The 26,489-nt window shown below is 45.9% G+C and overlaps 12 protein-coding genes across 12 annotated transcripts; 6 read left to right on the plus strand and 6 right to left on the minus strand.

Annotated features, from left to right (window-relative positions):
* Positions 1-324: 324 nt before the first annotated feature.
* On the minus strand, positions 325-3,025 carry VTP01DRAFT_9061 (uncharacterized protein; the record flags this gene model as incomplete). The annotated part of the gene is made up of 11 exons (XM_069388252.1): positions 325-417; positions 481-545; positions 606-689; positions 750-900; positions 958-1,158; positions 1,223-1,422; positions 1,484-1,885; positions 1,960-2,236; positions 2,313-2,378; positions 2,437-2,797; positions 2,868-3,025. 11 exons carry the CDS (start codon positions 3,023-3,025, stop codon positions 325-327), a joined length of 2,058 nt encoding a protein of 685 aa, XP_069240567.1.
* Positions 3,026-4,102: 1,077 nt separating this feature from the next.
* Positions 4,103-5,149, plus strand: VTP01DRAFT_9062 (uncharacterized protein; the record flags this gene model as incomplete). Its single annotated transcript, XM_069388253.1, has 5 exons — positions 4,103-4,216; positions 4,280-4,404; positions 4,464-4,633; positions 4,687-4,995; positions 5,052-5,149. The coding sequence occupies 5 exons, from the start codon at positions 4,103-4,105 to the stop codon at positions 5,147-5,149; spliced, it is 816 nt and encodes a 271-aa protein (XP_069240568.1).
* A 1,028-nt stretch (positions 5,150-6,177) lies between these two features.
* Positions 6,178-7,914, plus strand: VTP01DRAFT_9063 (uncharacterized protein; the record flags this gene model as incomplete). Its single annotated transcript, XM_069388254.1, has 3 exons — positions 6,178-6,855; positions 6,922-7,776; positions 7,846-7,914. The coding sequence occupies 3 exons, from the start codon at positions 6,178-6,180 to the stop codon at positions 7,912-7,914; spliced, it is 1,602 nt and encodes a 533-aa protein (XP_069240569.1).
* A 271-nt stretch (positions 7,915-8,185) lies between these two features.
* VTP01DRAFT_9064 (uncharacterized protein) lies at positions 8,186-8,482 on the minus strand (the record flags this gene model as incomplete). The annotated part of the gene is made up of 2 exons (XM_069388255.1): positions 8,186-8,304; positions 8,377-8,482. 2 exons carry the CDS (start codon positions 8,480-8,482, stop codon positions 8,186-8,188), a joined length of 225 nt encoding a protein of 74 aa, XP_069240570.1.
* A 451-nt stretch (positions 8,483-8,933) lies between these two features.
* VTP01DRAFT_9065 (uncharacterized protein) lies at positions 8,934-10,946 on the minus strand (the record flags this gene model as incomplete). The annotated part of the gene is made up of 1 exon (XM_069388256.1): positions 8,934-10,946. The coding sequence occupies one exon, from the start codon at positions 10,944-10,946 to the stop codon at positions 8,934-8,936; it is 2,013 nt and encodes a 670-aa protein (XP_069240571.1).
* Positions 10,947-11,158: 212 nt separating this feature from the next.
* VTP01DRAFT_9066 (uncharacterized protein) lies at positions 11,159-12,634 on the minus strand (the record flags this gene model as incomplete). The annotated part of the gene is made up of 8 exons (XM_069388257.1): positions 11,159-11,262; positions 11,325-11,444; positions 11,530-11,578; positions 11,640-11,942; positions 12,004-12,030; positions 12,092-12,261; positions 12,332-12,394; positions 12,490-12,634. 8 exons carry the CDS (start codon positions 12,632-12,634, stop codon positions 11,159-11,161), a joined length of 981 nt encoding a protein of 326 aa, XP_069240572.1.
* Positions 12,635-13,427: 793 nt separating this feature from the next.
* Positions 13,428-15,001, minus strand: VTP01DRAFT_9067 (uncharacterized protein; the record flags this gene model as incomplete). Its single annotated transcript, XM_069388258.1, has 9 exons — positions 13,428-13,568; positions 13,620-13,672; positions 13,753-14,109; positions 14,165-14,263; positions 14,321-14,447; positions 14,512-14,607; positions 14,669-14,731; positions 14,797-14,826; positions 14,891-15,001. 9 exons carry the CDS (start codon positions 14,999-15,001, stop codon positions 13,428-13,430), a joined length of 1,077 nt encoding a protein of 358 aa, XP_069240573.1.
* Positions 15,002-15,202: 201 nt separating this feature from the next.
* VTP01DRAFT_9068 (uncharacterized protein) lies at positions 15,203-15,520 on the plus strand (the record flags this gene model as incomplete). Its single annotated transcript, XM_069388259.1, has 1 exon — positions 15,203-15,520. One exon carries the CDS (start codon positions 15,203-15,205, stop codon positions 15,518-15,520), a length of 318 nt encoding a protein of 105 aa, XP_069240574.1.
* A 156-nt stretch (positions 15,521-15,676) lies between these two features.
* Positions 15,677-17,209, plus strand: VTP01DRAFT_9069 (uncharacterized protein; the record flags this gene model as incomplete). Its single annotated transcript, XM_069388260.1, has 5 exons — positions 15,677-15,770; positions 15,957-16,305; positions 16,381-16,498; positions 16,566-17,021; positions 17,087-17,209. 5 exons carry the CDS (start codon positions 15,677-15,679, stop codon positions 17,207-17,209), a joined length of 1,140 nt encoding a protein of 379 aa, XP_069240575.1.
* Positions 17,210-17,367: 158 nt separating this feature from the next.
* On the minus strand, positions 17,368-20,628 carry VTP01DRAFT_9070 (uncharacterized protein; the record flags this gene model as incomplete). Its single annotated transcript, XM_069388262.1, has 2 exons — positions 17,368-18,284; positions 18,351-20,628. 2 exons carry the CDS (start codon positions 20,626-20,628, stop codon positions 17,368-17,370), a joined length of 3,195 nt encoding a protein of 1,064 aa, XP_069240576.1.
* Positions 20,629-22,252: 1,624 nt separating this feature from the next.
* Positions 22,253-22,930, plus strand: VTP01DRAFT_9071 (mitochondrial 54S ribosomal protein uL6m; the record flags this gene model as incomplete). Its single annotated transcript, XM_069388263.1, has 1 exon — positions 22,253-22,930. The coding sequence occupies one exon, from the start codon at positions 22,253-22,255 to the stop codon at positions 22,928-22,930; it is 678 nt and encodes a 225-aa protein (XP_069240577.1).
* A 1,025-nt stretch (positions 22,931-23,955) lies between these two features.
* Positions 23,956-26,301, plus strand: VTP01DRAFT_9072 (uncharacterized protein; the record flags this gene model as incomplete). Its single annotated transcript, XM_069388264.1, has 4 exons — positions 23,956-24,033; positions 24,132-24,626; positions 24,723-24,774; positions 24,854-26,301. 4 exons carry the CDS (start codon positions 23,956-23,958, stop codon positions 26,299-26,301), a joined length of 2,073 nt encoding a protein of 690 aa, XP_069240578.1.
* Between the last annotated feature and the right edge of the window lie 188 nt (positions 26,302-26,489).

The raw sequence follows: 26,489 nt of genomic DNA on the forward strand, positions 1-26,489 counted from the left end.
TCTTTCACTCTCAACTCTTGGGATGAACATTTAAAGTGATCTCTACGCTTCCAATGTATAGCAGTTGATTTTTACGCACGCATTATGATTACAGTGTTATACTGGATTTTGAAAAAAATTCTTTGCGCTGTGTAAGAATACACTTTGTGGCCTGAAAAGAGACGATTGCGGTGCCACCTTTAGATTTTCATGTGGTCATGATATACAGTATAAATCTGTCAAAATCGGTTTGCATGCAACAAATTTCAGAACGCAAATGTACACAAAGTATTAATGCAAAAGATCTATCTTTTCGATGCAAAGCTGAAAGGAAAATCCTGTAAATTATGGAGAGAAAGAAACAGAAGTAGATAGGTATGGATCGTTCTTCTTGTTCTGCTTCTTTTCGTGCTTGGAAGGTCTTTGGATATCCATGGCCTGAAATTACTCCATTAAGCATTTTCTACTCCTTGTTTTGAGTTCATTGATTTATCATCTTACCTCAGTCATTCTAAAGAAGAGCTCATAGTTTTCAATTGTTTTCTTGAAACGGTCAGAGCTGGGACCTAAAGTCGGCAACAGTTAGGAACTATTTCTGCTATTTCCATGACATCACGGATACAAACCATTCGAGTACAAGAAGACGTCGGAAGCAGAGTGCACGCCACTGGATTCCTCAACGGGCAAGTTGCCGTGCCAATCAAGACCAGCTTTGGAAGAATATTCATGAGTCTACAAGTCTTGGATAGAAAGCAAGACAGTATATTTACCTCCATAGTTGCCAACCATATCTTGCTTGTTTGCGACATTGATACCGTTTTCTTCAACAGCGGGAGTGCGGGTACCGACGGTAGACAATTGCCAAGCTTCATAGTGGTCAGGACCGTTGTTGGTACCAGCAGCCAAGACGACTTCAGGGTTCTACATCAAACGGAATGAGTGGGAAACTCGTCGCAGCATACGATGCAATATATTTACCCAGTTGTCTGGGAAACCATCATTGTCGTTATCCTCGTAGCCGGGCCAGCCAGCGTGACCGTAGACACCGATGGATTTACGCATGTCTTTATCGGCGGACGCTTTCTTGATATAGCGAGTATCAACGGAGCCCCAGACGTCAAAGCCGTGAGCGTGATCAGCAGTGATAAGGATCAAGGTATCTTCATATTCGCCATTTTTCTGTGAAGAGTAACGTATGTCAGTCGACAGTGCAAAAGTTTTGCTGCTTTGCTGACTACTTTACCTTTAGCCACTCGATAGTGTTCTTGACGGTAACATCGAGTTCCAAAAGTTCAGCGTATGCACGAGGGAAGTCAAGAGGATGGAGTTGCTTGTCTACAGAAGCCGCTTCAGACATCAAGAAGAAACCATCCTTGCCACCACGCTTCTTCAAGACCTCCAGGGCCTTGATAGTCATGTCGGACAGACCGGGCTGATCAGAGCCTGGAACGATAAATGTCTAAGTCTCAAAGTCTCATCAAATTTTTTGAGTACAAATACATACCAAGCTGATCCTTGCCGCTGAGATCAGGAGCAGCTTCGTTGCCGACAGTGTTGTTGACAAAGACGTTGCGCTCCATCCAGACGTCCATGATACCTTTACGGAAGACACCCAAGAGCTTGTCCTTTCCGTTGTACTTTTTCAAGTCCTTCTTGTTCATGACAATCTTGTATCCTGCTTCTTCAAATAGAGGATAGTAGTCGGTGCCATTGAGAGCCTTTTCGCCCTTAAAGTACTCGGCACCACCGGCAAGCCAGACATCCGGAGCGACGGGTACAGTCCAGTTTGCGGCGCCGTGGAGGATGGAGTCGACAATGTAGTCATAGTCATAGCGAGAGCGGGTATGAGTGTAAAAGGCGGCGGGAGTGGCATCCTGACCGTTAGCAGTAGAAACGATACCAATGGCTAACAAAATAAATGTAACCAAAGTTAGCTTTTGTGGTGGCAAGATATATGGTAAATGGGACGCTTTTACATACCTTTTCCAGGCTGGCGACGGCGGATCAATTCAGTGATAAGCTCAACCTTGGGGTCGTCGCGAGTGGGTGCTGAAGAGTCAACGTAGACACCCAATGCATTGACGGAGGATTTGTGGCCAGTAGCATAGGCAGAGGCAGAGTTGGCGGAATCGGTCAACAAGGAGTCGACAGAGTTGGTAATGACGTGACCCAAGTTGTCAAAGTCCTCGAAGCTCAAGAGGTTTTCGTACTTGCCAGAAATATGTTTGCGTGAGACGGCACGAGCGGCAGTGATCATCTAGATTATCAGGACATAAACAATTAAAAATCTTGACTTTACCAAAACAAACTAAAAGAGTGTTAAAGATACTTACACCAACGTTGGTACCATCAGAAATGAAGAGAATGACGTTCTTTGCCTTCTTTTTAGGCTTCTTTGGCTAAACAATATCGTTTAGCAAAAGAGTCCATTGCAATGTTTCATTGTTGCTGACTTACCTCGACAACGGTGTAGCGGACAGTGTAGGCATCTTTTGGACTATATTGGACGGTAACATCGTAGGTACCGGGCTCATCGAACTTGAGCTTGTGCCAGATCTTGGAGGCCACGTTAACAACAGTGCCCTGAGCATCGTTGTAGGCGACATCGATGGAGTCGATCCAGGTGAAGTTCCATCTTTCAAGAGCAGGCGAGTGCTCGATGCCAAAGAATTCATCGATATCTTTCCACTTGCCACCATCTTTGCGGACTCGAGTCTTGAAGGAGGTTAAGGCGGCAGGAGGGGAGGCCTTGTTGGAAGTATCGTAAGCGTGAGTTTCGACTCTCAAGTCGAAGTATGCACCCGGTAGGAATTTGGATCTGTAAACAAGATTGACCGCTTTGTGTCAGTGATGACATCTAAGAAACACGAAATTTTTTTTTTTACTACACATCAGGCGGGAAAATGCAAGCGTGTGGGTCAGGGCATGCACCCAAGCGAGGATACTGACCAGCAGGATCGTAGTTTGGGGTGTAGTGGCCAACACGACCTGCCTGAACCAAGGCAGCAGAGCAAACGGCCAAAGATGTCAAAGTCGCTGCCTTCATAGTAGCGACTGGATTGACGGAAAAAAAGAAGGATCTAAAATGGGACAAGAAGGAAGATGCAGTAACCCTGCATATATACCTTTTTATAGCATAATCGATGGCTTTTCAGAGTACAAGATCATTTATCAGCATTGGTATCCCAAAGTTCTACGTTGGTGCACGTTGTCTCGTCTTCAGCAAACGATCGCCCCTCAACAGCGCACATGGTCACACTTCGCTCCGCAGACTTCGGACCTTATGTCACATTTACGAATCGAACGGATACCAGGAATTACCTGGGACACAATCGCTGCTAAGCGCCTTTCGCAACTATCTGATTGGATAGAGCACACTTGTGCTTCAGGGACACTCCGTTTTTGCCCGCGCCTTCGGTAATAGTGTACCATATTTTGAAACTCGGTGCCTTTCTGAGAATGGAAGGAAAAATGCTACATTTAAAAATGGCCCTGATTCGGTAGGTTTGGATCACCTAAGCCTTTATTGGCTGCCTTTTGGCATATTCATGTCGAATGATATTTGCTCTAGAAGCATTTTGTTTTCTAGAGTCTCTGCAATGTTGCTAAATAGGGGTTTGGTATTTTTCTGCCAAATCGAAGCTAGTATGTATTTAAGCTTCTTGCTATTACAACCAAATTGGTGGAATAACAGGCTCAGACAGACTGCAGACTGCCGGTGCAAAGTTTTTCACGGGTTATGGAAGCCATTGAATTCAGTGTAGATGGCGTAGATTGGCGCAACGCAAGACTATGCAAAGTCGTCTAATCGAAAGTCGCTAATCACTTTCAAATTTAATATGTAAATAGCGATTTCCTTCCGATCTTTTATTGACCAGAAAACAGTATCTTTTGATCCATAAAGATGCTACAAAGTAAATATAATAGACGCTCGAGTATGCATCTCAAAGCACATTAAACGCCCAACGACGCCTAATCTCCTAAGCCCTTTTTTTTCTGTTTTTTCTTCTTCTTCATTTCTAGATTAGGTCGTCACTGTAACGTCGAATCCTATGGTCCCTGGCGTTTATGCATGAACCCCTGCTGCCAGCCCACTGGTACGTCAAATTTTTCCGGGAATTGAATGGCGCCCCGCTCAGTGTCGAGTCATGCATCTTCGGCTCAAGTAGCCATCGTTATATCCAGAATGGGCTCTGTCAAACCAATGTTTCGCAATGATCTCAATGGTGTGGACGCTGTAAGAGTGTAATTCCTGAGTTTCTTTTTCCAGAACAAGCTTCTTAAGTTATTTCTTGAGCAGTATACCCGCCACAAACGATACATTCAGTCATACTTTCTGCATTACAACCGAGGATCACCGCCGAAAGGGAGCAATGTACCTGAGAATTACAAGACGGAGTACGACATTGTTCGAGAAAATCACAAGTATGCGTTTTGCTAAAGGCTATCGATCAACTTTGAAGTTTGACACAGTGTCGCAATAGGTTCGTGTGGGACAATGAGGAAGAGGATGAAGGGACGTGGGAGCAGCGTGTAGCGAAAAAATATTACGATAAACTATTCAAGGAATACGCCATCTGCGACCTGAAGTATTACAAACAGGGCAAAATTGCATTAAGATGGCGGACAGAGTCAGAGGTGATTTCCGGCAAAGGTAATTACATTTTGTCTATATTTGCCTGCTACAATCCAACTCACTTTGACCAGGTCAATTTGTATGCGCATCAAACCGCTGCGACAATACCAAAAAACTGACAAGCTGGGAGGTCAACTTTGGGTACATTGAACACGGGGAAAAGAAGAACGAACTCGTCAAGGTGCGACTGTGTCCTGAATGTTCGGATAAATTGAATTACAAGACACAAAAGCGTCAGGCGAAAAAGGAAAGCAAAAAAAGGAAGCGAAAAGAAGAGTCCGAATCCGAAGATGAACGGGAGGATGACTCGAGAGGAAAACGAAGCAAACAAGCATCATCTGAAGATGAAGACGGGGAACATGAAGAGAAACATGCTAAAGGTAAATGACAACTTGAAAAGATCTGCTTCACTTTTACTAGACTGTATTCCTTACAGACGAAGCATCCTCTATATGGAGCAAACCTATTGAAACGAGAGAAGAAAAGTCTAAAGAAGAAGAATACGAAGATTACTTTGCAGACCTCCTGCAGTAGATATCCTCAAGCCTCAATAGTATATTCGATTTTCCGACCATAGCAGCATGTAATCTTCTACCATACTCATCATACTAATTCAGCAGCGTCATTGTTTTCTAAGCTTACTGCTGAGAGATCCTTTTTTCCGATCTCTGCTGGTGAATAAAGTTACTGTACATATATAATTGCTACATAGCCCTTCGTGGCGCTTGAAAAGCAAAGCGGCTCACTTGCTCCGTATCTTTTGCAGACTAATGCAGCGTCGAGCAGGAAGTAAATGAATCTCACTCACACTAGACGTATGAGAATCGGGCAGGCCATTGCTCCGCCTAGAATGGACTATTGTTTAGGAAAGAATACCCTGTGTATCTTAATCCGATATTCAAAGCCAGGGCGGGCGGGTATCATACTTGACATTGCTTGTATCACCATCCATGGAGGAATGGGAATTACCGACCTGTCTCCTCAGTTTTGAGTTTGCATGGGCGAACAGATCATTTATTTCCTATAATTCTGTGCTTTCCAAATCGTTAATGTAACAGCAACAGAGTGTCGGATTCTGTGCAACGGAAAAGCGCCACAACCGTGGATGGCATTGCTGGGAATTCCGGATGTTCGTAAAGCTCGCCGCTTTCTTGGGAGGGAGGACAGAATTCAGAAAAAATGTATGTTTCCATTCTTTGCGCCAATATTCGCATTATGCAATGTTCCAACCAGTATTGCTCATACTATGTAGGCTATGAACCTGGTAACGCAAAAGACAAGTGGGTTCGCTACTAGGTCTTTACGGGTAGAATCATATTATCGTCTATACCATTTTTGGCACTCTGCCAAACCAAATGATGAAAAAACTGGGATTGTCCGATCTATGAACCCTACCCTATCCTTTCTTTCTTTCTCTTTTTTTTGCACCGCTTTTCTGCTATCTCCTTTACAATACCACCAAAGTAAACAACGGTCTTTCCCACTCCACTCCCTTTTCTCTCTTTTCTTTGCATATACCCCCATTACAACTGAATGTTCAGTCTTGAAACGTGCATACAGTCATGTTTCTGTTAAAAACCAATTCTCGGCAGAAATCGATCTTTCTGTTCATCTCGATCGTCTCGCTCATATTTCTTTCGGTGCAGCTTGTACGGTACGAGTATGACAGCTTTAGCATTAGAGACATTTTCAGCTGGTCTCAAGATGAAAGGTCCTCCTCCTCGCCGCCATCGTTCGACAAGCCAGCAGCAGCGAAACATGAGCCTACACCGCAAGAAAAATATTTAACGTATCTCCCATACTCTCGGTTTTCCAACCAGCGAAGCACACTGTTAAATGCGGCGCTGCTAGCGAAATATCTCAACAGAACACTGATTGTACCGCCCATGTTTCTCGGCAACGCAAACGGATGGTCGCCAGCACCAGGCTTGTACAAGGTCCTGGCCAACATGACAGACTCGAAATTTCAGGAAAAATGTTTTGACGACGAGGACAACGAGATTGTTGAAGTCCCTGTGCTGCAAGAGGGTCAAACAGAAGTGCCGTTCGGATGCTACAATTTCACGTCCTATGTGATGCTGCCCTGGAGCTGGGCAACCGATCTCAACAAGCTCACATTTGACGAGGAACAAGGTGGATTAGGGTTAAAAATCATCGAACGGTCCGACATGTCGCTTCTCGCTTTGCAGAAACAGCTGAATATCAATGACGACGAAATGTTTCTTATGCAAGATACCACGGTAAGGAGTGTATAAGGGGATTGCAACGACGATCATTTTTTTCTAACCCCAGGAGTTAATGTTTAGCGTTATCAATGGCATATTTACGACTCAGACAACGAGAGCCCTAATTTACGATACCAGTTTGAGATATCACTAAACGAGTTGAAGGATATTCGAGAACGGCTGCTTCATTTCTACGGTATATTCGGCTACGACAGGTTGATGCTGAATTCACCCGAAAGCGAAGAATATCGTTTGCGGATTGAACAAGCGCTCATTTTCCGCCACCCGGCTATATCGGAAGCATCCGCGATCATACTAGAGCAACTGCTAGATGGAGTACAAAAGGAAGAAAGCGAGCTGGTCCCGTTAGATCCTATACAGGCCAAGGAGGCTGAACGTCGTGAACTTCCTCGATTCGTGGCTGCTCACATTCGGGCGGGAGACGGCGTATTCCTACGCAACCTCAAGGACCGCATACCGGAATTTGTACAACAGATCTGGGATATCATGACGGGTAATGAAAAGACGGTGGATGACTTGGTCGGGAAGAGCAACAAGATTGGCGCGCAAGACTCGGCACCGAAACGTAAAAAAGGTCCTCTGCCAAAAGCATCCAAGGAGCTCCGGGACGCATTGAAGAAACTCGATATTCATGAACGACTCAAAGAATGTGCACGACGGAAGGAAATGGTGCTGTACGTTGCGACAGACGCTGCATCGCCGCGCACAAGCGCCGACTTTAAACCCGTCCTGGATGCATTCCCTTGCACGTTTTTCATGTCCGATTTTGATACCACGTGGCGTGAACCTCTCGAGAAAGTGCGCTCGCCTCTGGATCAGCACAAGGACCTTACCGAACATCTTATCATGTTCGTGGATGCTACCGTGTGTTCCTGGGCAGAGCGCTTTGTGGGAACTAGAACGTCTACATTTTCGGTAAGTCTGAAGTTGTAGTTGTGATTGGAGCTATTTTGTTGATGATCTTTGCTAAACCTTCTCTCTTAGAATTACATTAAGCAATACCGGCATGCTATTGTGGATGATCTCATTGACCGCAAAGCCATTGATTCTTGAAAATTTCATCATACTAGCGCGCGTACAATAATTTTGCACTTTCGACTTGTACATCTTAAATGTCTTTATTTTCTTTTTCTTTACAGCTCGCCTCCCTCCAGTTGTACACAACAATTTATCGGTACAGGCACCGGGAAAATTGTATTCAAGACAGACATAGCATATTTTTCCACCTCCACCACCACTTGTTTTATCATTCCTTCAATCATGCATTAAATGTTTCGCTTTACAGTTTTCTCAATGTAGACTACCTAAACTGGATATATATATATCAAAAGTCCAAAAGCAGCTGGACGACTGATCGTTCAAGATGCTCGACTCCTATGCGATCTGGCAGTGATTGGTCGTCGTGTTGTTTGGCAAGCTCTTCAGCTGATCGATGCACTGCTTCTATTTTTTTTTTTTTACAATACTAAGTTTCTGAATGAATGCAAGCAAGCGTAGAAAATGCTATCATCGTACCGGTTGTGAAGAGTCTGAGGAATTCGCAGCTCAGTAACAATGCTTGCGAGTTGACTAGCAGCGATAAGTTAGCTATCCGGGTGAAGGAAACAAGAAATGTAAGCATTGTTTACTTTTCGTGGACGGGTCCTTGAAAGCCGTCTTCATGATCGCTTGGACCGTTTCCTTTTAAATCGCGTGGAAATGTGAGTGAATACATCCAGCAAGATCGAGGTGGTTGCCAGCGTTACCGGTCGAAAGGACTCTTGATTGCGATCATTCATTCTGGCGGAAGGTATGCGTGTGTATTGTCGAAAATCATGCGCGCGGAGGAAAATCTCTCTTATGGGACAACAAGAAGCAAATTTGCAAAAGCACTAATGCAAAAATCCTGTCAGACGAGTAAGAAGGTTACCAGACAACGTGTATGTATGGACCAGCCATACACCATGACGTCCGTCTAACCTGCTCACTTGGTGGGTGGTATTCTTATTGTTCTTGTTTTTGAATAATGATATTTGATCGTTAATCATAACCCCCTCCCATTTTTTTCTCGTCTATTTGCTACCAGCGCTATTCTATACAGCTTTCAGGAAGGTCTTCAAACCTTTGCTTCCGGACCCGGTCCGCCAACGAATCGATCCCTCTGTCGAGTTGTTTCGTGCAGGGTTCTTGGCTGTCAGCGGTGGCGGTTGCGAGCTGCCACCGCTGCCACTGCTTATCGTCGTTGTTGTGGAGGAATGAACAGGTGTTGACATGGATGGAGTTGGCATATTGTTTTCCATGGAAATGCTTGGCTGTCGTTGATGGATAAGGCTACGACCTAGCAGCGCGGATTGCATCGATGCCGGTTGCAAGTGGTGTTGGTGCTGGTGTTGTTGTTGTTGTTGTTGTTGTTGTTGTTGTTGTTGTTGTTGTTGTTGCTGCTGTTGTTGCATGTTTCGATGCATCAATTTCTTTGCATTCACCATAATTCGGAGCGCTCTGATTTGGAGCGAAGGGCAATTGGATAAGGTCGCTGTCTCGTAAATCATGGGAGCAGTGGATAGCTGTAATACTTGATGCAGGGAGTGTTTCGTCAAATCCTTGAGCCTAGCAATCCCAAACAGGTCGGCGAGGATCAAGAGACGAGAAAGGATATGCGGTTGCTGCTGCTGGATAGTGCCCAAATGATCAGTGTAAAGAAACTGTAGAAATGCAATGAGGATGTCTCGAGTATCTGGGAAAGTGAGGGTATACGAGGTGCGCAGCACGGATGGTTCAGTTACTCGTTTCGGTGCAGCAAGCGGCTGGATGCGTGTCTTGAGCGACGGCCATCGTTGCATCAAGATACACGAGTTGGCTGAAACACGCTCGCCATCTGTCGTAGTGATCCAAAGGTCGCACAGGGCTGGGTTGTTCAGTAGCGCTAATCCGGCTTCCTGGGCGCTGGGCGCACAAGTGAAGTTAGGAGGTGAGTACACTCCAAACGCTTCAGTGTCGACTGTAACGAGGTAATTATAGTGAACGAGCTGCTGTGCTGTGTCTTGCTGCATCGTGGAACGCTCCGGATGGCCAAATACAAGGAACTGGTTCTTCTTATCGTACAGTTGTCCTTTAATCCATGTGCCTTTCGAGAGAAGAGGTCCAGCATCCAGTCGGGTCCAGATCATCGATAAAACATCTAGCGCCCAGATATGAAACTGATGCGTATCTGCAGTAATGCATGGTCCAACCACAATTAAAAAATGCCCGCACGCAGATGCTGCAGGAAACTGGAGCGTTGGAGGAGACTGGTACGCTGTCGTACCAGACAGAGCTTCAGTATGGTCCGTCACGTCCACCATCTGGCCGTTCATTGACACTGTGATCTGATGCAGCGATCGCTTCAGGTCGTATGCGAAAACGGTAGAAACGGACCGCCTGCTTTCTTCGTGCTTCTGCTCGTCGACGGCATTCGGTGCATACGCCTTGTGGCCATAGTAGGCAACAAAATCGTTCTGGGAGGACGCTATGGCTGTAACGTTGGCAGCTGCTGTTCGGTAAGTGCAGTAGTCTGAAGCCACGGGGAATGGACGTCGCCATTGCCTACGCTCGCAGTCAAAGATATTGATCTCGTGTATGTAGCCGCTCTCAATATCTTTGCCGCCCAGCAGGACAAGGGTATCATTCGCTATGCAAGCAAGATGCGTGTGTCTCGGTCGAGGAAGGATCTTTTCAGGTACACGAGGATACTCCCATGTCAGTCCGTCGTCTCGGATGTGCAGGATGAAAAGGTCGCCGAGGCACTGGAGACCTGCGTTGCCATGCTGTGCTGTCAGACCGCCGAAGAAGAGAATCTGGTTACCGTAGCGGCAGGCAGAGTGGAAATAGCGCGGCTCGGGTTGGGTATTTCTCGGCATGACACATCTCCACTCGTAGGTATCCAGGGACAAGACATACAGCGTGTTGAGCACTTCAGTTCTGGACGAATCCAACCGGCCACCGAATAAATACAGTTTGTCATCTACGATGGTCGAGGTTGCACCTATGAGTGCTGGAGGGATATCCCCAGTGGTCTTCTTGAGATGGGTAATAAGGTCTGCTACCGACTGGGTGGTCGTTGCAGCCATAGTGAGCTCAAAAAGAAAAAGAGGAAAGAAAAGAGGGTAAAAAACTGGTTCGGATAACAAAATGCACTGCAGAGATGCGGGTGGTTTAGGCTACAAATTTTTGTATCACAGGAGAAAAAACGTGGCATGCAGCGTTGTGCACCAAAGATCTATTATAATAAACAAAAGTCTTTTACGGGCCCACCATCTGGTCTACATCTCTACCTTAATATCTAGTATTCTAGGGCGCATCGAAGTTTCTCGCCCTTGACGCCATTAAGTACATTGTCAATGCAAATATCGCCCATCACCTCGCGTGTTTCAATGGTTGCACTTCCTAATGTTTTGCCCATTAAATTCGGGTTACCCTTTTTTCTCTCTCCGATTGTAAGTGCTTACCAATGTGCGGCAAAATGACACAGTTTGGTAGCTTGAACAGCTTGCTATCTAGCGGCAGAGGCTCTGGCGTTGTCACGTCCAGGCCCGCGCCCGCAATGACCTTGTTCTCTAATGCACGGACTATAACAGCGAGAATAAGAGTTTGTGTCACGATCATTTAAAAATTGTTGCAGCGGTTATTTTAGACAATGCGCCAAAGACTTACTCAAATCGTCCTGCTTCACAACACCTCCGCGCGCTGTGTTTACAAATATCTACGAATGCATATATGAGCTTTCTGGCGACCAGAAGAATAGCAATGTCTCATGTACTTACAGCCGACTCCTTCATCTTGCTGAACGCATCATAGTTGAATATTTCCTTTGTCTCTGGGGTGAATGCACAGCATGCTACAATGTAATCCGACTCGGAAAGGAGTTTGTCAAAGCTCGAAAACTCAGCATTCAGGGTCTCCTTCAAGTGAGGCTTCTCCCGGCGACCCCAGTACAGGACACGGTCGATGCCGAATGCATGCAGGCGTTTTGCGACAGCTTCCCCAATGCGGCCCATGCCAACAACACCCAGTGTCTTGTTCGTGAACTGGTATCCGCACAGCCAGGTCGGTCTCCATTCTCGCCACTGCGATGAATTGTCACCAACCTGTACAGTCATTGTTGCCTCTCCATCAATTATCGCTTACCTCGCCGTTTTCAGCAGCTTTGATGCCCTGCAGATGAAACCGGGTCAATAACTTGGGGCAATTCGTCCACGTCTCTGCTTATTTTTACCTCCTTCATTCGTCTCGCTGCAGCCAATGTCAGCAGCACCGTGAGATCAGCCGTCGCATCGGTCAAGACATCGGGTGTGTAACCGATTTTGACGTTCAGCTTCTTAGCTGCTTCCAAATCGATGTGGTCGTAGCCGACGCTCATCGTTGTCACCACTTTGAGATTTGGTCCTACACAGATTATTCAATGTGTTGGCAAGACTGATAACTATCTTGCATCTTTAACATTTATATGACATACCAGCTGCCTCGAGGACTTCTTTGTCGATCTTGTCGGACAGCATGCACAAGATAGCATCCGCTCCTGCTCCATCAATGCGCCCGTTAAACACCTTTCTTCTTTGCATTCATGTACTCTCAGTTTGCACAAATATATATACTTTGCACAAATATATATACCTTGCACTTCTTTCAGGAGCGTTTCGCGGGGCATGTTCGAGTCCTGCTGCCATTGTGTCAAGTTGAAATCCTGCGCTTCAAGACGCGCCTGGCTTTGCGCTGGAAGAACACGCGTGGCTACGACCTTGGGTGCAAGGGAAAGCATACTTGTGTGGAATGCCCGGCAAAAAGAGATGGCACTATGAGCGATGAAGGGGCGAATGGTAACTCTAGGCAACATGTTGCTTCTGTTCCCTGAAAGAAGGGGGTAGTGGTTACATTTTGAATGAGATGGCAGCAAGATCAACAAAAAAGTCCGCGATATAGCTTATTCCTATCGATGCAAGGTAAATATACACTTTCCAAAAGTAAATCTCCCCCTTTCCCAAGTTTTTAATCATTGCTTAAATAACCATCTTCCCGTCAACACACGTAACCTATAAACAGGGCAACGGCATCTACTAATAAAGGCAGTTTTTCGAATTTGACAATATTCTTCTACTTATTTCCACTTAATGACCTCACTTTGTCTTGATCCATATGGATCATGTAGGCTCGTTTGAAAGGCGCTTCTCTCATGCAAGCGTCTGCATCCTCTCTGCATAACAACGAGCTCGCAGTTGCTCTCGCGAGATATACCGAGCAGATATTGTACGCGTGAGCTTACGGTTTTAAGAGCACGCAGCACTTCATCAACAACGTAGTCTATCCATAGGGTTGGCTTGCCCTGCTCCTCGACTACCAAGGCTTGTATGACAATATCTTCTAGCTATTTGATAACTGATTAAATCCAAATTTAAACTTGGGAGAATACGGTATCCATTTTCATAATACTTTCGGAAAGAATGTATATTATATGTACTGCAGCTGGGCTTTTTATATGCTACGTAATGTAAGAACGACTATATGGTGAATTATGGTATCTATTATCGAGGATTCTTTGAGAATATTCTTCATCGTTAGAAGATGTCTGCGATGCCACCAGCGGTGATGGCATACGAAGCTTCATTCTCTGGCATATCCGGAGAGTCGTAAATCTTGGCGACGCGTTCTTCGCCGCGGCCTTTTCTCAGATACACTCTAGTCGCCGATGCGTGTGCCTGTAAAAAGATTAGCATCTGTTTCAACCTCTTTCAAAGAACTAAGTTTACCAGGATATGTCCACCAACAGGTTTCTTTGGATCAGATACGAATACCATTCCCCCTAGTAGTAGTAGTATATGATTTAGATTTCACTATCAGCGCCCAATTGAACGATCTATCATAATGCTAAAAGGACGCTACCTCCCGGATCCGAAGAGACTTGGTTTGTCAGGAATACGGCAACGTTGTATTCTTCCGAGATCTTTGTCAATCGATTGAGCATTTGGTTAAGCTTCTGCTGCCGCTCTGCCAATTCTCCACGACCGGCATAGTCGCAGCGAAAAAGCGCGATAATTGAGTCCACCACCAGCAAGCGATAGATGCCCTTATCTTCAGCGAATTTAGCTGCAATCTCGGTAATCAGGTCCATCTGATGGTCACTGTTCCAGGCACGCGCGATAACAATGTTATCCAGAGCCATTTCAGGATCTACACCGAAGCGTTCGGCGATAGCGCGGATACGATCTGGGCGGAAAGTGCCTTCTGTGTCAATATAAGCTAGTAATTAAAAAGTGAGATAATGCTATCATACAGTCCTCGATTTGCAGCTTACCAGCTTTACTGCTTGCGCCACCCATGTGAGCCGGCAACTGCACTTGGACGCAGAGTGTATGGGCCAACTGTGTCTTTCCAGTTCGATACTCTCCAAACACTACACTAATTCAGTATCTAGCTGAAGAATTCCAACTGGTCATCACTTTGCTAGTACCTTCTGTAATAGACATGCTCTGGATCCCGCCTCCAAGGAGAGCGTCGAACTGCTTGCTGCCAGTCGAAATCTTTACAATTTTTTCACGATGCTTTGAGAGCTCGGCGCCTGTCATAAAACCACATCCCTATGTAGCAGACCGGCGTAAGCAACTAGAAGCGGTATCCAGCAGGAATAATTGTAGCGTTTACCTGAGCCTTTGCAGCTGCATCCTTGACTTTGTCGACTTTGGTCTCTGAGAATCCTTTGATGCGCAGCATGTTCTTTTTAGTCGTCATTTGCACACCCTATACGCGTAATAATTTAAATTTTTTTCTAGACGCATTGTGACGACTTGCAAGTGCTTACGCGTATAGTGCAAATCCCAGCAGCTTTTAATTTGTTGATATCAGCTACACCGATGCCTTGTCCCTAGAGAGCGTTGGAGAGCAAGATCAGTAAGCAGAGCAATGTAAACATTGGGATCTGTGTATTACTTGCAGTTCGTCAACGCTAGTGTAGAACAACTATTATGCAAGTTTATTTGTTAGCATCGGGATACAAAGTATTACAGTATTCCACGTTGAGGACCTCCTGGACAGCCTCGTCCTCGTTGTCGCTCAAATCGTCGAATTCTCTGACGACTTGGTCAGGTTCTTGGGATTTTTGCTGGGACGCAGCGTCCTTGTTCTTTGGCGGCATTTAAGACAGGGCAAGGGGTGGGGGAAGGGGGATAAGGGTGGAGAAAGAAAGGTCGCCTGACTGTCATCAAAAATGGTGGTGAAATCAAATTTGTCTCAGTTGTTTCAGATCAAAACAATTAACAAGAGGTGGGCAGAGATTTGTTCTGGCAACAAAGACATTTCTTCTTTCTTTCCCTTCTTTTTTTGTTCCGTGACGGAAATGTTCAATCGTATCTTTGGAAATATCCGAAATCACAACAACAACAATAACTCTGCAGCAAACCATACCGAGAAAGATAATACCAAGAAATGCAGCGCAAGTTTCAGCGGCAGCAGCGGCGGCAGTATGTTGCGCAGGACCATGTCCACACCAATATCCATTAAAGAGCCCCAAACACAATCGCAACAGCAGCAGCCACTGCACCCTCCAGAGCCAATGAATATCCAGCCCATAAGAAAGTCCAGTATCTTTGGCCTCTCGCAGGTCTCTGCAGATGATTACATGCAAAAGGATCTGCTCTCGAGTTCTTGGAGCTGAATCATACTTTTTTTTTCGACAAACCTACACAGCTTTGTGTAACCCTAACCTGGACATGTTGTACTTCTTTGTGCGCCATTGTGTTGTGCTCTATATCCTTTTTTTATCTCTTTTCTTCCTTGTCCTTCTTCCGCATTCTTTCAACCTTTGTCACTCATGTCCCCGACTGGTATCGGTGTAGCGCATCTGCCAAACCAACGCCACAAGATAGTTGCCAAGCGAGGTGCCAACTTTACCCTGATGGTGTGTGGTACGTTTTATTTTTTTCCCTTTCTGTTCTGTATATGGATATCCCTTCTCCCCCTCTCCTCCCCCACTGACAGTTTGTACCTACTTGGAAACCAAGAATAAATTACCTGCCCACCAAAGAGTTTCTCACATTCTCAATGCATTGAGGAGCTTTCTTCCTTAACTCTATACCGTTACATATATATAGGTGAATCCGGTGTAGGCAAGACGACATTCATCAACACCTTGTTTACGACGAGCATCAAAGACACTCGCAAATTAGAACATCGACACGCTCAAGATAGAGACCGCACTGTCGAAATTGAGCTAACAAAGGCTCAGCTGGAAGAAAACAACTTCAAGGTGAATCTCACCGTTATTGATACACCCGGGTTCGGAGACTATGTCAACAATGCAGACAGCTGGACACCCATTGTCGAGTTTATCGACGACCAGCACGAAGCCTACATGTTGCAGGAACAGCAACCCAGCAGACGTGGTATCGTCGATCGTCGAGTACACGCTTGCTTATATTTTATCCGACCAACAGGCCACAGGTAAATAAATCATCGTGAATAATGGCTTTCGCAGTACCATGTATGCATTGAACCTGTATAATTTTAAATATGCAGTTTGAAGCCATTGGACATTGAAATCATGAAACGTTTGGGTTCACGTGTCAACTTGATTCCCGTTATTGCCAAAGCTGATACTTTGACACCCAAGGACCTCCAATCATTCAAAAAGCGAGCAAGTTTATCTAAAACCTTTCATCATTATTTGAGCGCCTTTAAAACTAACTCGCAAACCGGTATAGATTCTGGAAGTGATTGAAGCACAACATATCCGTGTGTACTCCTGCCCGATAGACAGCGAGGACGAGTCCGTGACGAACCACAACAAGGATATCATGGCAGCCATGCCGTTTGCTATCATCGGCTCCACCCAATCTGTAAAGACGCCAGATGGCCGCACAGTCGTTGGACGCGCGTATTCGTGGGGCGTCGCAGAGGTCGAAAACGAGCAGCATTGCGACTTTAAGAAGTTGCGAAACCTCTTGATACGCTCTCACATGCTCGACTTGATCTCGACGACTGAAGAAGTACATTATGAAAATTATAGACAGCAACAAATGGCAAACCGCAAGTTTGGAGAACCGAAACCTCAGCGACCGCTCAGGAGACGGCACAGAGAGAAGGAAGAAGCACTGCGAAAAGCATTCACAGAGCAAGTCAAGCAGGAAGAACAGCGATTCCGCAAATGGGAGGAGCAGGTGCCGTCCATATATATCATTCGTTCTCTTTTTGGTAGCAATAAACTTCTAACTACTTTGTGTAGCTTATTGCCGAGCGCGATAGACTCAACAAGGATTTGGAAGACCAACATGCAGCTATCAAGGCCCTTGAAAGCGAACTAGAAAATCTACATCGCAATGCAAACAGAAGACAGGGTTACTACTAAAAGATTTGCATCTTCCCCTTTGAAAATCATGTCGAGCTATTGACTTTTATTATGTGCTTTGTTGAATTTTGTACAATGAAGCTTGTTGCAAAGTTGTCACGGAAAAACAAATGTCTTGTCTTTTCCAGTTTTCGAATCGTGTACGATGGAATGGGGTATCAGTAAGGAGGGTTATCCTTGAGCTTGCCACATTTTTGAAGTTTCAGTGCAAATTTTGGTGGAAGACTGTAACCTGGACGCCTCTGCAGAGGAGCTGGAGTCGATGGCACCGCGGGTGCTGGCAACGAAGAAGGCTGTTCGCTGCTATTCTCACCCTTGTATCCAATGTCAAGCGTGATTGTTATGAGACTCTGGCTGAGATGGCTGTAGTCGCTCTTGATTAAAGACACAACATCCTCCAACAGTAAGAAATACATTGCCGTTTGAGTGAACCGTCGCTTCTCTGCTTCCTTGACATCCAAAGTCTGGAACTTCTTGTCGGTGCGTGGACACAACATCGAGGACAAAGGAGACCAAAGTCGCTCCTTCTCCTTCATGGAAACGACACGGCGATGAAGAAGAGGGTATTTTTGTCGAAGCTCGTCACGCGTCATACCTAGGAGCATACTGACTTGGAGATCCACAACGTAAAATGAACTGGTCTTGCTGCCTTCGTCGAATAGCTGGACGGTGTAAAGAGGTAAATATCGCATAGCATCCGCGAGTGAGCGCTCGGTGTATAGAGAAGACTTCCTGTCTTCCGAGAGAGACATCGATGAAACTGACGCATACTCTTTCTCTTCCTTGACTTTATGCCATTGCTCCGGCGGAGGCGTCGGTATCGGCGTATGTGGTCCGTCTGGTGGCATATCAACCAGTTCTAGCGCATATAGCTGTTTTTTCGGCAAATATCGACCTGAGAGTTTTCGAGCATGCGTTTTCTTATCCTCCACGCTGGAAAAGGCGCCAACTGATTCATCTTTTCTTTCCATCTTTAAAGCCGGTTCACTAATCTCTTCCTGCTTGTCTTTCTTTGGTTCAAGATCAGCCGCCAGAACTAGACGTCTCCTCTTGGGTTGCCGACTAGGAGTTTCCGCTACAATGCAACGTTAAGTATATATATAAGCGAAACAAAATGAAAATTAAAGCCATAGATACTAACCTTTCTCGTCGGCCTGATCGTTGAATGTCCCATGCCGTTTATCCTGAGAAGTATTGGCAGCAGCCTTTTCGAGCATCTCAAGCAGAGCCTGGTTCTCGCTTTCTTTGGCAATGTCTATTGAAGATACGCCCTTGGTATTTGTAAGGCGAGGATTCGCTCCAAATTTTAAAAGGATTTCAACGACTTCGATGTGCTCATTTTCGGTGGCATCGTGCAGTGGAGTGTCGTAATCAGCACCTTTGGAATTGGGATCAGCGCCGTTTTCCAGCAATAGACGAGCAACCTCAATGCGTCCACGGAGCGCCACTTCATGTAATGGTGTCCAGCCGGCATTATCACGAGCGTTTGGATCTGCACCAGCTTTGATAAGCGTCTCAACCACATTCAAGTCGCCTCGGATAGCCCATTTGAATATTGGAGTTCGACCGCTTGTATCTTTCTTGTGAGGATCCAGTTTTGAAACATCAACTTTCCTTGGTGTTGAGGGCTTATTTTCTGGCTCGAGGGATTGTTCTCGGGACGAATCGCCATCAACAGATGAAGACTTGTGTCGACCTCGGGTAGCCCTTCGTTTCCGTCGTACACCCGTCTCAGATTTGAAAGCATTTTCAGCATCGTAATCGTATTCGTCGTCTCCAGTTGTACTATATGCACGCGCACGCGATCGTCTTCCCCGCTTGTTTTGTTCCATTGCTTCGAAGGTTCGCATGATGGCTTGGATTTTGCGTTCTTCACGAGATAAGGTGCGAGAAGAATTGCTGGTAGCAGCCATACCTCGATGCTTTCGTTGCTTAGCATGCGATAGGAACGTTACTTCGTCAATCGCGTCGCTGGCGTTTCTCTGCTTTTTCAATTCATCGAGTCGGGCTGCTAATGTGCGACGAATTTCTGCCGAAGTAGTCACATTATACGCGGTGTTGCCATCGTCGTTGCAAGCTTCCACATCAGCGCCGTTCTCTACCAAGAATTTGACGATGTTGATGTGATTGTGCAGGGATGCTTCGTGAAGTGCTGTGCTGCCTCTTAATCCGGAAAAGTTGACATCAGCGTTGTGTTGAATTAATAATTTGGCGATTTCCAAGTCGCCATGCCGAACAGCTTCGTGGAGAGGCGTCCATCCTTCGTTATCCTTTGCATTTGCGTTTGCACCTTGTTTCAGCAAGGTTGCGGCTTCCTCGTAATGTCCATTCACGCAAGCGCGATGCAAGATTGTTCTTCCGCTTTCGTCTTGAGCGACAAGTCGGTTTAGCTGCATCATTTTCTCTTCTAGGATTTTGGAGCTTTCTTCATCGTCACAGACGTCCAGAGGAGTCTGTTTGTCTGAATTTAACGCAAAGACGTCTGCGCCGGCATCAACAAGCAGGCGCACACATCGAGGGTATCCGTTTGAACTTGCGTCATGCAAAGGTGTATCGTCTCCGAATCCTCTGGCATTTACATCCGCGCCACATTGCACCAAGTAGCTCGCAATAGCATCTTGTCCTTTCAGAGAAGCTTCGTGAAGCGGCGTCCAACCAGCGTTGTCTCGAAAGTTAACATCTGCGCCTCGTGATATCAACTCTTTGACTTTTTCAAGATTGCCGGATCCTGTGAAAGTGAAGAGCTTGGTTCGACCGGCTTTGTCAGGCTTATTTGGATCCTGACATGGAGTCCGACCCTTGGGTCTCCCCTTGTCTGTTGCAGTTGCATGCGTTTCGGAGACAGAGGAACCCGCAGAATCTTTTCTCGGACGACCTCGTCGACGTTTCTCCACCTTTGGTTCCTTTGCGGCGTTGGATACCTTGTTGTTGTCTGCATCGTGATCATTTTGTTGCTTTCTTTTTCTGGCCATTCTCCGAGGGACGTCATCGTCATCAGATGCATCGCTCAAAATTTTCATCTCGGCGTCGAATGAGTTGCGTCTTGAGACGGTTGCGGATGAAGGAAGATCATTTACAGAAGATTCCACGAGGCTGCGATGTCGTCTTGATTTTTGGAACTTGTTCCAGTATCTATCTTCCTCATCTTCCTCGTCTGTCTCGCCGGATTTCTTTGCATCTTCAATGATTTCGGTTTCGGCCTCAGAATCATCCAATGGTAAGCTGTTTGGTTGCGGTAATTCTGACGTGGATTCGTGTACTTGGTGGATTTGGTTCACTCTTTGGTTATGCTCGTTTTGATCAGGTTGCTGTGGAGTGGGGGAAACGGGTGCAAGTTCTGCCGCGTAATTAGCTTGCTGCGGTGACTGTGCCATGAAACTATGCTTCGTCTTCTTCGTCGTTGTCAAATTGCTGACCATGCCAAGCTGTTAAAAATATAGACTACATCAAACATTGTCTATTTCAAGTGTACCTCTTGCCTCCAGTCAAAGTTTGCGTTTTAAGAGAACTTCTTGGCGAATCTGGAAATGGAAGCCAAGCTGAGACTAGAGTAACTGGTCAAGCGATAAACAAATGTACAGTTGTGTCGCTTTGGTTTTTTTGAAAGAAATATTTAATCCCTACGGTGAAAAGTATTAGTCGTACGTCCAAGGCTTGGATCCTCCATGTAAAACGAGAAATGAAATTGGATTGACAACGACAAAGATTTTGACATTCCCGCCGTCATTACTTCGATCCTTCCCTCATTCTCCACCACATTACTTGTAAAACCTGAAATATTAGCATACCTCTGAAGAGTAAAGAAGAAAAGGTTGAAGAAGCCGAAAGCTTGACTCGAAAGTGAAAAAAGGAAGAAAGAAAGTGTAACGAGCTTCAGTGCTCACCACCGCCCTCTTTTCAAAGTTGAAAGTCAGCAACTCTTTTTAACAGCTGTGCGGACCCAACCCCTCCTTCCCATCCATTTATACGACGCAGTTGCGATTTGTCTATAGAATGGATAGATCCATTATTTTTGTATGGTTTTGATTATGTATTGCAATACATCTCTGCTATTTTTAAAATGCTCACGCAGATGGGGGAAAGGATGAAGGCTTTTACAACTACTGGAAATTAATCGCATGCCAATTTTCCTTGCTTCCGACGCTATTCCAGAGACTTGTCCGACTAACGAGAATGTCAACAACGCATGCGTGAGAGTATACCTACACTGAAAGCGCAACTTTGTGGGCTTGATCGATACGGATGAGTCGTAAATGAGCGAAACATCCCTATCATTGGACAGCTGCTGTTTCTATCCAATGCCACAGAATACTAAGGGACAATAACATTTCATATACGATGGAATAATTGCCTTCGTCGATCTGGAAAGAACAATGAAGTTCATAAAGAAAATTAGCGAAAACAAAACCATAAAGAGCACCTGTTGAATGGACGCTCAACTTCGGAACGTAAAGACGAAAAGTGGCTCAAAGGCTACATACTGTATATCGAAAAAGAATTAATTAATAAGGAGTTTGTAGCAGAGATCAAGGTAGTAATAGAGTCAGTGGATTTTGACAGGGCTGTGTTGTTGCAAGAACGAACATAATAAGTATCCCTACGCGCCAGAGTTGAGTTGGAAACAGTAATAACGATAAGGCAAATGGAAGAGGAAGGACCCCACGGTAGTGTTACAATCAAAGGGATAATTTCCTTATCAATGTCTCAAAGTTCTACGGATCAAAGATGTGCGTGCCTAGATCTGCCACATTATCCGCAACTGTGGCGACAGATGGATCCTGTCTCCATTGGTGAAAAGCCAGAATCAACCTTGATTTAGGTCCTAGATATATGACCAGAGAAATTATTAGCTCTCACTGCATTTTAATTAATCTAGCAGGGAAGAATCGACATTTTTCTGTCCTTTGGCAGTTTCAAACTGACGGAGTGTGTGCGCCGACGACGGGGTAAACAGAAAGTCAATTTTTTGTTTTCAGACTTTTTGGCTGTGTCTCGTCGTCGCCGTCAATTCGAAATCGACACATTGAACAAAGCTAGAACACAATGTCTCTGTTGTTACGACAGACTGGAGTTATTCGTCAGCAACTATTACGTCAAATTCACAGCAGCGCTGCTGTAGCATCACACATTGGACGGAAACCCATTTCGTACTCAAATGAAGTGACGATCGAGCATGACCTGACACCTATAACGCAGCCCCGGATTCCTTCGGAATACAACAATACCACGCTCACTATCAAGGGACCTCTCGGTCAGCACGTGCTGCCAATAAAGCCATTCATTAACATACAAAAAGAGGTGGACGAGGCCAGTTCACAGAACCTGTTGCAGCTATCCATACAAGATCCGAACGAGAAGCACCAGCGTGCAATGTGGGGAACGACGCGGGCGCTCATCAACAATGCGATTGTGGGTGTATCGGAAGGTTACCGTGTTGTATTGCGGCTTGTCGGTGTCGGTTTCCGTGGTACGCTCGAGAACAACGAACGCACCCTGTCGCTAAAAATTGGTTACTCGCACCCGATCAACCTCGATGTTCCCGCTGGAGTCACTTGTACGATCCCCCAACCAAACAGACTGGTGCTTCAAGGAACGGACTTGCAGCAAGTGAAACAGTTTGCTGCCAAGATCCAGCAATGGAGAAAACCTGAACCTTACAACCAGAAGGGTATCTTCATCAACGACGAGACGATCAAGAAGAAGGAGGGCAAGAAGAAATAGACAAACTAGCTGTGTAAAATATTCGATGGCAATAAAGATAAAGTACAATGTATTCTGCAAGTAAATCAAATCGGAAGGGAATGGGGATGGCTCGGGTGAGGATGCTGTGAAGGGTAATCGGGAAACGTGCACAGACGTTGGAGCGATCGCACAAGTTCAGGGAATTGAGAAGAATGTTACCAACAGCGAGGGTTGGAATAGAAGGTTGTACAATTTGGACTAAAAGAGAAGCGGATGTTGATTCTAAAAGGACTAGTGGAAAATAGCGGTAAGCGATCATGTTGTCTGCAAACATAGAACCCGATTGACTTATCGAGATTTCGTAGATCCCAAATAATGGACGTTTAGAAGCCGTATCCCCCGCTTGGGTCGTACAACTAGGACACACGAGACACCACCCTCATTGCAGCGATGCAGGAACACAAGAGTTTTAAATAGTAGCGTTGTAAAGCGAGGTTGCAAGAGAGAAGCGGATCGGGCGACACGAGGGGAGGGGAGGGGAGGGGAGGGGAGGGGAGGGGAGCTAGAGCTGGCTGTATGCTGCTGGTATTAATAATGGCAACCTTGAACGGACGGGATGTTCTGTAAAAGAAAGCAAGAAAAAAAAATATATAAAAAATAGAGTTTCGCAAGTTATGGGAACCTGGGCGTGAAGTTGACAGCCAATAAAGTGGAATCAAGGTACGACCTTACGTGGGCTTTTTCGAGATTGTTGCCGAAGCGCTGCGACTATAATAATTGGGATAATCAGAAGCCCATCGTTTTCCTTTTTCTCTTCAGTTCCTCTTTTCCTCCAGTCTTTTCGAAAACACCCCCTTTTTTCTCAATTCTATATACAAACAGGACTAAAGCGTTCGGAGAAGCTTCATCGAGAACGACGGTTTCACTCTCTTCCTGTTCTTTCTTCATACGATCTATCTGTCTCCCTCTTGGTTTCCACCTTTAAATATTCTCTTGTCTGCAACGCAATTGGCCATACACATATCTGAATAAAGCTTACCATCGTCGTCGTTGTCGTCGCAAACATGCCAAACAACGCAGGTTCTTTATCAACATACACTACGATGATGCGCGTCACAAGCACAGGTCGACCCTACTGTCAGGTACCACAAGGAATTTTTTTTCTAACGGAGCGGAACACGCGGGTTTCATTTAACAAGAAGCAAGGACGGGTTGGATTAATAATAATATCAAACGATAGGACCTTCACGATCTGTTTGCAGCGCTTGTGATACAGCATGGCCTGAGGGACCACAGATATCGGTTCCGAACCATCCCGGGCAGTTTTGTGTTTGCTGAGGTCATTGATGTGCTTGGACACCTCCAGTTCACCCATGTAATGAAAACGCCGGACCCAGCCAACCCGTCGCGGCTGATTGCCACTCGTACGACCACGACTTTTAGCATGTCGCCCAATATGGCCAGGACGCTGTCTCAGTTTTTTGCAACCTCGAGGTTGATCGAAAATGCAGTCGATCCGACAAACCGTGTCATGAAGGACAAGGCTATTTGGGTTTTGACTCCCAAAGGCAAGTTTGCTTTGCAGAATTTCGGCAAACGCGCCCAGGTCTCGATTGAATCCTTGCACTCGGCTTTGGCAAAAATCGATTCTTTTGACGTTGTCGTCCTCGAGCGACTCCCTGAGCACGACGACAAGTTGGCCTTTGCGCGGCCCAACATGACAGTGGCTTTCAAGGTAGAACCGATAAAGTTACAATTTTAAGGGGCTATTTTGCTCCTACGTGTTATTTGTTTTTTCCTTCGTTACTCATGTTCACAATTTCCGATCTAGACCTTGATGGCTTACTTACCCTTGGAGTCGCTCCTGGCGGATGATGCTGGAGGTAGGCAGAGCTATTTCTGCACTTGTAAAATTTGTGTGCCTAGTAGAGAGAGCCGGACGATAATTTAAAAGCCTGATAGGAATCGATAAGGAGAATCTGGAGGAATATCAATATGCTTTTTACGGTTACCAGGCATTTGAATGGATTAGCGAGTACACGACCGTGGTCACTCGAGAAGAGGCAGAAATGGTTGCAGCCGAGTTTGTCTTGTACGGATGGATCAGCCAAGTGCTCGACAAATCCGATAGTGAAAACAACAAGCGCGATGATTCCGTCATATTCAAGATGACACGGAACACTCTGTACCATGTAACACTCCGCGGGCGCCAAGTACTCGGATGGGATAAACCTAGAAAGTCAGCTAGCCACTCTCAGCTGGAAGACCATGAATACATCATCAAGAAGCAAAAGGCACTCGCTGCTCGCCTGAAAAGCGGAGATACACCTCCACCTACCATCCAGAGTGCGCCTGCAAAAGCCAACAAGGTCTCCGTCCAGTCCTCTGCCGCGTCCATGTCATCCGCCTCGACCGAGGCCTCCTCCGTTTCTTCCGATTCTACTTCTTCCACGCAGCAAATCGCGACAGATAGCGATAATGTCACTGTTACAAACTTTAACGGTAACGAGCATTTGGAATATAGCTTTTCCGGGGAACAGTCTGCTGACATGAAAGCAGTCAAACCCAAGGATAACCTGGACGAGGTTACCGAGAAGCTGCTTCAAATGCGTTCCCCTGGTCAGTCTACTGGCGGCGAAGCTGAGGAAGAGAAGACAACGATAAAGATGAAACGTCACGAGTCCGAGGACGGTCAACAAAAAACATCGGCTACCATTGTCAGCTCATCCTCCTCCTCTTCTTCTCCCTCGCGGCCTTCCAGCATGGTATTCGCATCCGCGTTCGCTGCCCAGGACACTACGGACTTTATCACTTCTGCGCCGCTTGATGGAAACCAGCAGCTGGATCCGCACTCGCACTGGGCCAAGTTGAGACAGATCCTTGAAGATCCACTGGTACGCATGTATTTCAGAGACTTTATGAAGTCGCAGTTCTGTGAAGAAAATGTCAATATCTGGGTGGATTATCACACGCTCAGAAAGAAGTGTCGCAAAGGTTCGGCGCCCCCCAAGGAACTATTGAAGGACGCGTTTGTTATCTACGACACGTACCTCGCTCCTGGCGCAAAGTCAGAAGTCAACATTGATCACTCGCTGCGGCACGAAATCATTTCCTATGTCACCAGCGTCTTTGAGATCCGCGACGTGGATGGCCAGGCTCAAATTGGAAGCGTCCCGTTCATGACCAGCACGTACCAGCAACCACAGCAAATCACCATCGTGCTCACTGGTAATACTACCGAGTGTCTGCGTACTCTGCTCAAGCTCTACGACCGCGTCAATGAGCATATCTGCAGGATCATGGCTCAAGACTCGGTACCAAAGTTTATAAAGACCAACAAGTACCGTGAACTCATGGCAAATCCTCCTCCACCCATGTGTCGCGATTCGACCGAAAGCGGCAGCAACTAAATGCACCTTGACTTTTATTCTTCTTCTCGCCCAACCCCAGCCGTTCATTTAACATGTCTGTATACAGATATTCTTCTCCTGTCCCTTTTGCTTCCAGTCATTCTGTAATCTATGGTTTCTCGCTCAATTTCTTGACTTGTGCTCTCTATCTCTATCTCTCTCTACCTTCTTTATCTTTTTTTCCTTTT

This window comes from Rhizomucor pusillus (genome assembly GCF_041956525.1).
Source record: "Rhizomucor pusillus strain CBS 183.67 unplaced genomic scaffold VTP01scaffold_6, whole genome shotgun sequence".
NCBI lineage: Eukaryota > Fungi > Mucoromycota > Mucoromycetes > Mucorales > Lichtheimiaceae > Rhizomucor > Rhizomucor pusillus.